General features: G+C 31.8%; 2 protein-coding genes across 2 annotated transcripts; one reads left to right on the forward strand and one right to left on the reverse strand.

Annotated features, from left to right (window-relative positions):
* The first annotated feature begins 544 nt into the window (after positions 1–544).
* On the forward strand, positions 545–1,217 carry LOC123895629 (classical arabinogalactan protein 25). The gene has a single exon (XM_045946088.1). It carries the CDS (start codon positions 622–624, stop codon positions 1,081–1,083), a length of 462 nt encoding a protein of 153 aa, XP_045802044.1. The 5' UTR covers positions 545–621; the 3' UTR covers positions 1,084–1,217.
* A 1,314-nt stretch (positions 1,218–2,531) lies between these two features.
* Positions 2,532–14,090, reverse strand: LOC123896322. The gene is made up of 8 exons (XM_045946727.1): positions 13,770–14,090; positions 13,250–13,363; positions 12,453–12,575; positions 11,618–11,737; positions 4,953–5,021; positions 4,374–4,487; positions 3,577–3,699; positions 2,532–2,861 (listed from the first exon to the last, which is right to left on the reverse strand). Exons 1-8 carry the CDS (start codon positions 13,818–13,820, stop codon positions 2,736–2,738), a joined length of 840 nt encoding a protein of 279 aa, XP_045802683.1. The 5' UTR covers positions 13,821–14,090; the 3' UTR covers positions 2,532–2,735.
* Between the last annotated feature and the right edge of the window lie 621 nt (positions 14,091–14,711).

Below are 14,711 nucleotides of genomic sequence, written 5' to 3' on the forward strand. Positions count from 1 at the left end.
TGCATAAAATAAGTTTCTGATCTCAAGAGGGATTTTGGAACAATACCATATTCCTATTTCATGGGGTACCCCAACATTCACACATGGCCAGAACAACAAATTTGTCAGCTATAAGAAGTTAAATGGCATTGTTACTAAAATCAAAATGATGAGAGGACACACTTCCCCTTTCTTAAAAAATAAAAATTAGTAGCAATATCTAAATTATTTTTCCTCAAAAAGTTTAAGCCCCATGATTAGTGATTACAAAATTAGTAAATGTAAGACTAAATCAGTTTACCTTTTTGCTACTATAATTAACAATAAGCTTTAATTAAACAGAAAATTAAGAGCTGTATGACACCAAATATCACGGGTAGAAAATGATTCTTTCTCACCAAACGCATCACATGGAAACTTTTTCAATCTTTGTCTTGTTCCTCAAAGAAAACACACACAATGTTTCCATATCATGATCCAATGAATTGAGAATTCTACCCTTGTGGGGCCCCACTTAACCCCACATAAGTCTTAGGTAAAAGAGGGTTGTGAAAGAGATAGATAAGAGCCTGCAGAACTTCAGTGTTTTCCACTAAAAGGCAACATTTTCACATCTCCCTCAGAAAATTCTTCACCATTAGAATGGCATCATCATCATCATCATCATCATTATCATTCAGTGTTTATGTAGTACTAATGATCATCATGATTTTCATGCCTTCACCTATTCTTTCATCATATTCACAATCAGAAACTATTCCTGAAATTCCAACACTTTCCACTTCTTCACCAACAACAAAAACAAATCCTTCTCCATCTACACTTTTTCCTTCCCAAGTGTTGTCACCAGATATTTCTCCCCTTTTACCTTCTCCTGGTGGTGCTTTACCAACTCCTGCTGGCTCTGACATTCCTATTATTCCTTCCAATCCAAGCCCTCCTAACCCAGATGATGTCATTGCCTCAGGACCCTTTAATGCATTTGCACCATATGGATCAATTCAAGCTACTTCCAATGGCCATAAAAGTGTAGTTTTTGACATATTTACTACTGGTTTTACAGGTTTAGTAGCATACTTTTCTTTGCAGTATATGAGATTATGAATGAGTGGATGATTTGAGATGTGGCATATTCCAATTACTGTAAACTAGATTATTCAATTTCTTGTTTGTTAATTTTTCATTCTTAATTACCTTGTAGTGTATTATATTATAATGAAAGTCATTTTCTTTCTCAATTGGCTTGTGAGAATAATTTCTTGTCAATATCCATTTTTCTTCTTTATGAATTATGATTTCTACTGTTGATTTCTCAGTTTTAATTATTGAGGTTAGTTTTTTTGTTTTTCCTTTATGTAAAAGGGTTCCTTATCTTTTCTTTCTAATGAGAAGCCCATGATTGAACTTTTTAGAGACTTTTTGCAATTCTAGCATCACTATGCTATTAAAGCTGGAAATCACATGTGCATGTTTGGATAATTGAGTCGGCGGTTAGTTTGTCAGAATCACAGTCATACACTTTAAAGTTTCAATAAAATTACAGTATGATTGTGATTTTGTCAAACTCACTGTCGTTCCAAACATGCATTTTGGATACCAACTATCTCAGGTTTGCATGTCACCAATTGAGAGTTGAGATTGGGTGCCACATGATTGAAGCCAGTGCCCATATTTTTCAGGTTGAGATTGGAGTTCACGTGTTAGACACCTAATCATCATGAATAATTTTCAATTATTAATCACATGTTGCCCAATCAAATGATAAATTTCAATAGTAATACTAATAATATGTTTAGGTAATCCTATTTTGTCTGGTTTTATTGTCTGTTTCATTCCTTGGATATCATAATCGCATAATATATTCAATATTCATCTGTTACAATAATAACAAAAAGTTTAACAGAAACATACCTCGCGCAAGATCAGATATTCACTGATCACAAAGAGTATTTTGTATTTACAATCGAAGTTACATATGGCCTATCAACTGTGAGAATTTCGGACTTCAGTCCAAGTCACAACATCTAACTATATGGCTAGACATTGTACACATCTGGACAACTTCTAACCATATGTGTCAACTCTGGTCGGTAGAACATGAATTTCTCTTATACATGAAAGAGGAGTACAAAAATACGTATAAGAAAAATTTGTAATGCCCAAATTTGTGTTCGTGTTGTTAGATTTTCTTTGATGAAGTTAGTCATGTTAGAAAAAGTTTACAGTTTCAACCAATAAAAATTTCATTTCCAATCAAGTAAAACTAATCAACATGAAAACACAGCATAGTAGTGGCATTTCTCTCATGTCTTTCATATACCTTATGATAGGTATCTGAGAAAAATTAAGGGAAACAGAATATGAATGGTGTATACTAATGGAAACAAGAGCTATATCAGTGTGATAACAGACCTAATTCTATGGTCAGTAGCACCCTTTCTTTTGGGCCTTGCGTCCGCGTCACTTTTTTTCCGGCCATGCGAATCTATAATAACTATTATTGCCAGAATTGGGAGAATGAGAGGAATTTTTTCAAGTAAGAACACAGTGAATATCTCAAGACAGCAAATTTCATTTTATAGGTGATGAAAGAGACATAAGTTCTACAAAATTAAGATTAAAACGTATTATTGTAATCCTAATTCAGTCCAGAAAAGATCTAGCAGTTACATGAAGTTCAATCAAACTGAAACACCAAAGATAATATTAAAAAAAAAAAAAACTCCAAAATGGACATGTAAGTCCTCTTTGCTAGTTTAAGCCTTGGTCTTAAGAAGGTTGTCAATCATGTCTGCGGCTTCCTGAACGGTGGTGATGCTCTGAGCACTTTCTTCTTCCACACTAATTCCAAATTCTTCCTCAAGTCCCATCACAATCTCAACCTGCACAAAATTTAAAATGCAAATCTAAATACAAATCTAAATAATCGAGCAAAAGATCCTATAACATACCAGACACACAAAATTTCTGATATGCATCAAAGAATCGCATTCACCATGCCATTCGAGCTTATTGCTCAAGTGGTAAGGGTATATAGGTTCTATATCAAAAAGGTAACACATGTCTTTACAAAAACCATGTCAAACAGGATACAAATTAAGACCGCCTAAGAAAGAAAAAATTAAAATTGCTTAAACAGTCCGAGGTGTTTTACAAAAGACACAACAATAGTAAACAAAGAACTAGACTTGATTGACAAACAACGGCATTTTAGAGTAGGGAACTAGTGGCCATATAGGCAGCATAGAGGGATTTAAGCAACTTACTACTCAAATTGCTAAGGTTCTGTGATAAGCTATTTAGTACAAAGTGTTGACAAATAGCAGCTATATCGAAACTATAGCACTTTAGTTTAGCAAAATTCAAACAAACTACTATTTTTTGAGATCTACGATTGACAATATTGGTAGGAACTAGATACAGTTTGCTTGCATAGATGATTATGTCTAGTTCAAATATAAAGTAGCTAACAGATGAGATACATTCACTATACCAGATACTGAAAAGGTCAAATATATTTTTTAATGATTAAGTATTACAAATTTGCAATTTTCCACCACAACAATTCCGCGATAAATTAGTTAGATATAAACATACCGTGTCAAGAGAATCAGCTCCAAGTGTAGAAAATTTAGACTCTCCGGTAACATCCGAACCTTCTGGCAGGGCCAATTGTTTCTTGACTATGTCACACACCTTCTGGACAGTCTCTGGTTTAGCCTGCACAAAATTAAAGTCCATTCTTGTTATATCATCTTAAATATCACAAATATTCAGGATATTTGTTTTAACTTTTCTGCAATTCTAAGCACATAATCAATATTTATTTTAAGCATAAGGCATCATTGATAACTCCAACACGAAAATATGCAACAAATAACAACAAAATAGCAGATTCTTTTGTAATTGAAACAGCTTAGTGCAGTACCAACTTTAATTAGCAGAAACTAAGGATGAAAGATGAATTCTCAACAATCCAAAACTCAGCTCAAGCATAAACAAACTCAAACGAAAATATAGAGACGATAAAACTAAGTGTGTTTGGTACTGCAGTGATAAAAAATGATTTTCAATAAACTGATTATGTAAAATTGATTGTGGCTAAAAATGAGTTGAATGTAAAATGATTTACATTTGTACACATTTGTGTGAAAGTGGATTAAACAATAAATTTGAGACTAAAAACCAATTGTAGAGGCAAAAGCTCCAAATTCTAGCTTCAAGTTAGAATCATTTCTACTCAAATACATCCAAACATGTCAAAATCAATCCTAACCTTCAAAATCATATTTTGTCTCCTCCAAAAGTTGAACCAAACACACACTAAGTTAATCAAAATGGTGACATGTACAGTCTACAAGACAAACATGAAGGTGTATGTTTTAAAATCTTACCGCGCATACAACTTGAAATCGACGTCCTCTTGGCTGAGAAGTAATAGATGGAAAATTTCTTCCCTTAATTGAAAGGGAAACTGATCTTGGACCAGAGATCCTAGCACAAGAAACCTGTTTCATTTTCACAAACCAACAACATAAATTTCAGTATAAACCCACTAAAACATAATTAACAGTAACCATAAAAAATTCTCTTTTTTCAGAATCATAAATCAACAAAAATCACTATGATCCTACCATATCCAAATCAAACTCACAAACAACATAACAATCAACAAAAATCACTATGATCCTACCATATCCAACTCAAACTCACAAACAACATAACAATTCAAGGTCCAAAACAATACATTTCAAAGCATGTAAAAATCAAATCTTTCTTCTGACCAACATAACAAAATCATATAAAAATCAAATCTTTTTTTAGACCAACATGACAAAATCATATAAAAATCAAATCTTTCTATTGACCAACATGACAAAATTTGATTTAATGGATCCACTAAACAATGTTTAAGTAGTTAATGAGTGAAAGGATCAAGAAAATGAAAAGGGGTGATTAGTAGTAATACATACCATAGATTGGTTTGGGAGAAGGGACATGGAGGTTCCTGTAATGGATGCCATTAGAGAGAGATCTGAGATCTAAGGAATGACGGAGGAAACAAAGTGAGTGTGTAATGAAAATGAAATGAAACAAAATGAGTGATAAAAACACTGAGGAATGTATTTATAGGAAGAACAATGTAGTGCAGTGTTTTTTGTTTGGTTTATTTCCTTGTTAAGGTTTTGAGGTTTTTTTTCCTGTCAAAAAAAAAAATGGTTTTGAGGTTCCTTTACTTCGATACTTTCGAGGCCGGCAGGTGTGAGTACTGTTTGTTTTTTGAGAAATGTTATTTGAACATCAATTTTTGGACAACTTTTGACAACAATCTCTCTCATACTCACATTACATTCTTATTCTCTCTCTTCCTTTTTCTCTCTCCATTGCTTTTATCCAATAGGAAATTGGGAAATAAAAAGTGTCCCAAAGTTGTCAACAAATTGATGTTCAAATAACACTCCTCTTGTTTTTTTTTGGTTACAATGAGTACTGTTTGTTTGATTGGTTATGACTTATGAGATGAAAAATTGATTTTGAATGGGTTTTTATATTTTTTTTCTCATTAAAAAATAACTTTTTTTTTACAAAATTATCATCCGCTCAATTTTATTTTAGCTATTAATAAGTAAAAAATTATGAATACTAAAAAAAAATCAATTTTCTTTTTTTTTACAATTTTAGAGAACAAATAGTTTGGCTTAATAATAAAGTACTATAACGGGCTGGAATCACTTGATGTATTAAATTGGTGGTAAAAACCAAAATATAATATAAGCAGTAGATATTTAAATACGAATGGAGCAGCGAAAGGTATATATGGCTTGACAGGTTATGGTGGCTTAGTGTGTGATGAGAATAGTCGTTGGATACGTGGTTTCTTGAAGAACCTTGGCATTGCATTAGCCTATATGGAAGAATTATGGGACCTTCACGAAGGCTTATGCCTAGCTAGAGAGTATGGTGTGAGACACTTGGAGGTTCAATTAAATTATAAAGTAGTGGTGTGTAGTTTACAAGAAGGAAAAATAGGGGGTGCTGGTTGGTGCCTAATTAAAAATTTAAGAAGATAAAAGAATTGTTGAATTACTCGTGTAATATTAAGATTATTCATGTATATATAGAAGCAAATTGGTGTGCGGATATATTAGCGAATATAGGTTGTATGTCATTTGCAGTGTTTTAAAAACCGGACCGGACCGGCCGGTCGGACCGGTTGGACCGGGAACCGGAGGGTGCAGCGGTCTGGTCTGACTGCTGGACCGGGTAAGCAGTTGAACCGATCGGAACCGGACAAAACCGGAAAAACCGGAAAAAACCGGCGAACCGGCAGTTTTGAAAACCGGCGGGTTGACTGCGTTTCATTTTTTTTTTTAAATAAAATAAAAACATAGCATAATGAAAAGTTTCTTGTTTGTTCAGATCTAACCAGTTTCCAGATCTAACCAGTTTTTACCTTTGTTTTTATTTTTTCTGTAAAAATAAAGTTTGGAATATTTTAGTTGAATCATAAAGGAAATTGCAGAAGCAATATTTAGAGAGATTGGGAGAAGAAAGAAAAATAACAACTCATTTTATTTATCTTTCCATTAGTTTCATAGAATAAGCAAAAGGAGAGGAGAGAAGAACAAGAAGAGTGGATGTACTGATATTGAGAAGAAAAAACAAACATAAGGAGAGGAGGTGGCGGCTAAGTAAGAATAAAGGAAGCTGCTTGCTCCAAGAAGAATAAGGAAACATAGTATTTAGGGTTACTTTAGATTTAAAATGGGCTTGGCCCAAACATAGTGTGAAGTGCAATAAAAAATAAAAAAAAACATAGTGTGATAAGTGTCTATCAATAAAATGGGTTTATCGATATTTTGTTTTAAAATTAAATTGATAAAGTGCCTATCAATAATTTAAATTAAATTTCATTTTCGTTGACCTCTCCACTGTGCTATCATTTTTATTTTATATGCTACAATTGGATTTTACTTTGTATTGTATTATTTTTTATATTATTTACATTTTATTTATTGTTCCCCTAATATTGATTTAATTGTTCAACTCTCGTTTTTACTTATAATCTATAACAATATATAAAGGGGATAAGGGAGTTTGGGCTGGATTTTTTTTGGTCCATTTTGCCCTTAACTTCCTTTATGGTTTTTTAATTATTCCATAATTGCCCTTAACTTCCTCTTTTTTTTTTTATGGTTTTTTCATCTATATCTATTCTATACTATAATATATAAAAAGAATACATGAGTTTTGGGGTAGAATTTTCATAATACCAACATTACCCTTGCTTTTTTTAGTAGCAACAAAAATCTTTTATTAACAAACTCACCATAACATAAGACGTATCTTTTTTTTTGGGTACATAAGTTAGACACAGGCAGGCGCGGAACGCGCCTGCCTGGCCCGCTAGTAATGAATAATTTGGTAAAGAAATTTATTTGAATTTCTATTTTGTACTATTTAATTGTATGTGTTAATGATGACTATGTTTATAATTTAAATTTAAATAATAAAATTGTAAAATTGTGATATTCTAAAATTTTCTTATTTTTTAGGTGTCATGGTTTTTTCAGAGAGCGAGTCATACGGCTCAACCTGATTTAATAACTATATAGTTTTATTATAGAGACCGGTTCATTCCACCGGTTTAATTCGGTTTAATCCGGTTTATCATGCGGTTCGACCAGTGACTCAGTGGTTCGACCGATGAACCAGTGACCCAGTACCCTCACCGGTTCGATGTCCGGTCCGGTTTTTAAAACATTGGTCATTTGTGGACTCTATAGTTTATGAGCAACCTCCTCCATAGTTAATTCAAGTTCTTGCTGATGATTGTAGGGGTGTATCTTTCCCCTGTTTAATCACCCTGTAATTTTTTTTTGGTTGGATTTAGGCCGCTTTTATTACAACAAAAAAATTATTGGAAGATATCAACCTTTTAAATAAATCTTAGTTACACTATTTTGAGTTCGATTTATGATAGACAGGTGTGCATGAAAAAATATTGGTTGGGATTGATGTTAATATTTTAGATATTCCTTCTGCTCCTTTTTATAAGGAACACTTCGAGAAAAAAATTGATCTTTTTTATAAAAAAATTTGCCCAATTTTCAAATGTTTTAAATGTTTAATTTTACTTATGCCCTTATTTATTATGAGAGAGAATTTAAAAATAAATAAGTTAGTTGAATTAAGAATAATTAAATAAGGGTGTACATAGAATAAATTTAAATTTTTAAGAGTATTAAATGAAAATAATCATGTACAGTATGTTTTCTTAGTCTGTGTGATCCGTCCCATTTTATAAGACTCATTTTGACTAAATCCATATGTCTTGTTTTGACCGTATTTTTCTTAAAATATATAAATTTAAATATTATTAGATAAGATCTTGTTTTATTTGTTTCGATGAATATTTTTAAAGTATATTCGCAAAATTAAGTCCTATCAACTATTTCTACTTTTCCTGCCTCTATATTAAATGCAGCGAGACTGTGAGACCTCAAACCTTTCATATTTCAAACACTACTATACTAGTAGCTTCTTGTTTTCATGGTAATTGAAATTGAGACAGAGAGCAAACATGGGTGGTAGCGAAATGAACCAAAATAACATGCTAACAAAATACCAGAAAGTTGGCATAATGTGTGAAAAAAACTGAATTATGTTTTGAATTTTGTATATAAAAATTAAGTTTCTTGTAGAATTTAGTTTAAATTCTCAAGTCAATGAAAAAGATAAGTTACGTGTCTATTTCTTAGGATTATGTTTACAAATGATGATCAAATGTGCATAGGCAATTCTCCATATCTTCATTATATGAAATTTGTTAATATGCTTTGATGGATTGTTGTGTTTTTGTTCAATTGAACCATGAACTCTTTCAGCCTTCTCTTAATCACTATTTGATCGTTGTTAAGATGTGGTGAAACAAACTAGTTTCTTATAAGTTTTCTTAGTTTTTTTGTTTTTCCTTTTGTTCCTTATCCTTTCTTTCTAATGAGAAGCCCATGATTGAACTTTTTAGAGACTTTTTGCAATTCTAGCATCACTATGCTTATTAAAGCTGGAAATCACATGTGCATGTTTGGATAATTGAGTCGGCGGTTAGTTTGTCAGAATCACAGTGGTACACTTTAAAGCTTCAATAAAATTACAATATGATTGTGATTTTGTCAAACTCACTGTCGTTCCAAACATGCATTTTGAATATCAGCTATCTCAGGTTTGCATGTCACCAATTGAGAGTTGAGATTGGGTGCCACATGATTGAAGCCGGTGCCCATATTTTTCAGGTTGAGATTGGAGTTCACGTGTTAGACAGAAATCATCATGAATAATTTTCAATTATTAATCACATGTTGCCCAATCAAATGATAAATTTCAATAGTAATACTAATAACTAGAACTTTGACCCATGCACCGCATAGGTCTAATTAGGTGTAATATGTAATAATAAAAAATAAAATACAAAAATTTTAAAAGCATTTTTAATAAGAGTAGTATAGGGAATTTCATGGACTAAGTATTCTATATTTGTTTATGTGCTTATTTTATATTTTATATATTTTTTATATAATTTTGGAACCCCATCGTTTTGTTTACTTATTAAAAAAAATTGCTGATAACTAAAGGTTAAAAAATTGATGATAATTAAAGGATAAAATAAAATTAAAGACACAATCAAGAACATAAACTTAAGTAGACATCCATAAATAAATAAAAATTGTGATTAATTCCGCCGTTCAAATTGATTGAGAACGGGGTTAACATATTAGGATTCCTAAATTCTTTCATAATTGAAGCACATGTTTTAGCCGTTGAAAGATTTTATTGTAAGTAAGGGATGCAGGTTCGATGACAAATCTGTATTTTTTTAATATAAAGCTGCAATAAAAAGAAAGAGAAAATGAGAGGGAAAAAATTTGGTTTTGGGTTAGCTTATGTTAGCAAGCTTATAATATAAGAGATTATTATTGGTTTTTAATTGTTTAAATTGTGCAATGAAAATTGATGGTGTTTAATTGTCGTATGAAATCTTTCCTATGAAAGTTGATGGAGCTTAACACTTTGTGGACATAATTTAAATCACAATTGGTCTGATAGTGCATATTGTATCAATTGATCATCGGTTAATATTAAATCTGCAATGTTAAAATCAAAATAATGAATGTGATTAGTGACATGACTATGGTTGTGTTTGGTTGTATTGCAAAAAAAAATTGATTTAGCAGAATTGAGTTTGATAATAACTTTTCAAATTACACGTGATAATAACTTTCCAAATCTCACATGATAATTATTCTCTAAATTTATGATCCGGTAGAAAAAAAAAATCATTGATCAAGAAAAACATAAAAATATTTCGTGATGAATAATATAGTCAACAATAATTTTGATATGATATACTTTTAAAATTGATGGTGCTTATCAATTATTGCACATAATATTAATCACAATTGGTATACTTGCCATAGTGGTTGGAAATATTGCCTTGCATTGAAGGGTTGCGGGTTCGAATCCTAATCAAGACAAAATTGTATTATTTTTTAATAAAAATTGCAAGATAAAATAGAGGGAAAACAGGAAAACAAATTAGGGTTTAGAGTTTGCTTGTGTATACAAGCTTATAATATAAAAGATATGTTTAGGTAATCCTATTTTGTCTGGTTTTGTTGTCTGTTTCATTCTTTGGATATCATAATCGCATAATATATTCATCTGTTACAATAATAACAAAAAGTTTAACAGAAACATACCTCGCGCAAGATCAGATATTCACTGGTCACAAAGAGTATTTTGTATTTACAATCGATGGCCTATCAACTGTGAGAATTTCGGACTTCAGTCCAAGTCATAACATCTAACTATATGGCTAGCCATTGTACACATCTGTACAACTTCTAACCATATGTGTCAACTCTTGTCGGTAGAACATGAATTTCTCTTATACATGAAAGAGGAGTACAAAAATACGCATAAGAAAAATTTGTAATGCCCAAATTTGTGTTCGTATTGTTAGATTTTCTTTGATAAAGTTAGTCATGTTAGAAAAAGTTTACAGTTTCAATTTCAACCAATAAAAATTTCAATCCCAATCAAGTAAAACTAATCAACATGAAAACACAACATAGTAGTGGCATTTCTCTCATGTCTTTCATATACCTTATGATAGGTATCTGAGAAAAATGAAGGGAAACAAAATATGAATGATGTATACTAATGGAAACAAGAGCTATATCAGTGTGATAACAGACCTAATTCTATGGTCAGTAGCACCCTTTCTTTTGGGCCTTCTATCATATCCTTTTGGGCCTTGCGTCAGCGTCACTTTTTTTCCGACCATGCGAATCTATAATAACTATTATTGCCAGAATTGGGAGAATGAGAGGAATTTTTTCAAGTAGAACACAGTGAATATCTCAAGACAGCAAATTTCATTTTATAGGTGATGAAAGAGACATAAGTTCTACAAAATTAAAATTAAAACTAGTATTATTGTAATCCTAATTCAATTCAGTCCAGAAAAGATCTAGCAGTTACATGAAGTTCAATCAAACTGAAACACCAAAGATAATATTAAAAAAAAAAAAAGCACTCCAAAATGGACATGTAAGTCCTCTTTGCTAGTTTAAGCCTTGGTCTTAAGAAGGTTGTCAATCATGTCGGCGGCTTCCTGAACGGTGGTGATGCTCTGAGCACTTTCTTCTTCCACACTAATTCCAAATTCTTCCTCAAGTCCCATCACAATCTCAACCTGCACAAAATTTAAAATGCAAATCTAAATACAAATCTAAATAATCGAGCAAAAGATCATATAACATACCAGACACACAAAATTTCTGATATGCATCAAAGAATCGCATTCACCATGCCATTCGAGCTTATTGCTCAAGTGGTAAGGGTATATAGGTTCTATATCAAAAAGGTAACACATGTCTTTTTAAAAACCATGTCAAACAGGATACAAATTAAGACCACCTAAGAAAGAAAAAATTAAAATTGCTCAAACAGTCCGAGGTGTTTTACAATAGACGCAACAATAGTAAACAAAGAACTAGACTTGATTGACAAACAACGGCATTTTAGAGTAGGGAACTAGTGGCCATATAGGCAGCATAGAGGGATTTAAGCAACTTACTACTCAAATTGCTAAGGTTCTGTGATATGCTATTTAGTACAAAGTGTTGACAAATAGCAGCTATATCGAAACTATAGCACTTTAGTTTAGCAAAATTCAAACAAACTACTATTTTTTTAGATCTACGATTGACAACATTGGTAGGAACTAGATACAGTTTGCTTGCATAGATGATTATGTCTAGTTCAAATATCAAGTAGCTAACAGATGAGATACATTCACTATACCAAATACTGAAAAGGTCAAATATATTTTTTAATGATTAAGTATTACAAATTTGCAATTTTCCACCACAACAGTTCCGCGATAAATTAGTTAGATATAAACATACCGTGTCAAGAGAATCGGCTCCAAGTGTAGAAAATTTTGACTCTCCGGTAACATCCGAACCTTCTGGCAGGGCCAATTGTTTCTTGACTATGTCACACACCTTCTGGACAGTCTCTGGTTTAGCCTGCACAAAATTAAAGTCCATTCTTGTTATATCATCTTAAATATCACAAATGCTCAGGATATTTGTTTTAACTTTTCTGCAATTCTAAGCACATAATCAATATTTATTTTAAGCATAAGGTGTCATTGATAACTCCAACACGAAAATATGCAACAAATAACAACAAAATAGCATATTCTTTTGTAATTGAAACAGCTTAGTGCAGTACCAACTTTAATTAGCAGAAACTAAGGATGAAAGATGAATTCTCAACAATCCAAAACTCAGCTCAAGCATAAACAAACTCAAACGAAAATATAGAGACGATAAAACTAATTGTGTTTGGTACTGCAGTGATAAAAAATGATTTTCAATAAACTGATTATGTAAAATTGATTGTGGCTAAAAATTAGTTGAATGTAAAATGATTTACATTTGTACACATTTGTGTGAAAGTGGATTAAACAATAAATTTGAGACTAAAAACCAATTGTAGAGGCAAAAGCTCCAAATTCTAGCTTCAAGTTAGAATCATTTCTACTCAAATACATCCAAACATGTCAAAATCAATCCTAACCTTCAAAATCATATTTTGTCTCCTCCAAAAGTTGAACCAAACACACACTAAGTTAATCAAAATGGTGACATGTACAGTCTACAATACAAACATGAAGGTGAATGTTTTAAAATCTTACCGCGCATACAACTTGAAATCGACGTCCTCTTGGCTGAGAAGTAATGGATGGAAAATTTCTTCCCTTAATTGAAAGGGAAACTGATCTTGGACCAGAGATCCTAGCACAAGAAACCTGTTTCATTTTCACAAACCAACAACATAAATTTCAGTATAAACCCACTAAAACATAATTAACAGTAACCATAAAAACTTCTCTTTTTTCAGAATCATAAATCAACAAAAATCACTATGATCCTACCATATCCAAATCAAACTCACAAACAACATAACGAATCAAGGTCCAAAACAATACATTTCTAAGCATATAAAAATCAAATCTTTCTTCTGACCAACATAACAAAATCATATAAAAATAAAATCTTTCTATAGACTAACATGACAAAATCACATAAAAATCAAATCTTTCTATTGACCAACATGACAAAATTTGATTTAATGGAACCACTAAACAATGTTTAAGTAGTTAATGAGTGAAAGGATCAAGAAAATGAAAAGGGGTGATTAGTAGTAATACATACCATAGATTGGTTTGGGAGAAGGGACATGGAGGTTCCTATAATGGATGCCATTAGAGAGAGATCTGAGATCTAAGGAATGACGGAGGAAACAAAGTGAGTGTGTAATGAAAATGAAATGAAACAAAATGAGTGATAAAAACACTGAGGAATGTATTTATAGGAAGAACAATGTAGTGCAGTGTTTTTTGTTTGGTTTATTTCCTTGTTAAGGTTTTGAGGTTTTTTTTCTGTCAAAAAAAAAAAAAGGTTTTGAGGTTCCTTTACTTCGATACTTTCGAGGCCGGCAGGTGTGAGTACTGTTTGTTTGATTGGTTATGACTTATGAGATGAAAAATTGATTTTGAATGGGTTTTTATATATTTTTTACTCATAAAAAATAACATTTTTTTTTTACAAAATTATCATCCGCAAAAATTATCAGCCGCTCAATTTTAGCTATTAGTAAGTAAAAAATTATGAATACCAACTTACTTTTTTTTTTTTTACAATTTTAGAGAACAAATAGTTTGCTTAATAATAAAGTACTATAACATATAATATAAGCTGTGGATATTTGAATACGGATGGAACAACAAAATGTAGAGATGGCTTGACAAGTTGTGGTGACTTAGTGTGTGATAAGAATAGTCATTTGATACGTGGTTTCTCGAGAAACTTTGGCATCGCATTAGCCTATATGGCAGAATTATGGGATCTTCACGAAGGCTTGTGCCTAGCTAGAGAGTATGGTGTGAGACACTTGGAGGTTCAATTAGATTCTAAAGTATTGGTGTGTAGTTTACAAGAAGGAAAAATAGGCGGTGCTGCCTAATTAAGAATTTAAGAAGATCAAAGAATTGTTGAATTACTCGTGGAATGTTAAGATTATTCATGTATATCTAGAAGCAAATCGGTGTGCGGATATATTAGCGAATATAGGTTGTATGTCCCTTGTGGACTCTA

This window comes from Trifolium pratense, linkage group LG7, assembly GCF_020283565.1.
Source record: "Trifolium pratense cultivar HEN17-A07 linkage group LG7, ARS_RC_1.1, whole genome shotgun sequence".
In the NCBI taxonomy this organism is placed as follows: Eukaryota; Viridiplantae; Streptophyta; class Magnoliopsida; order Fabales; family Fabaceae; genus Trifolium; species Trifolium pratense.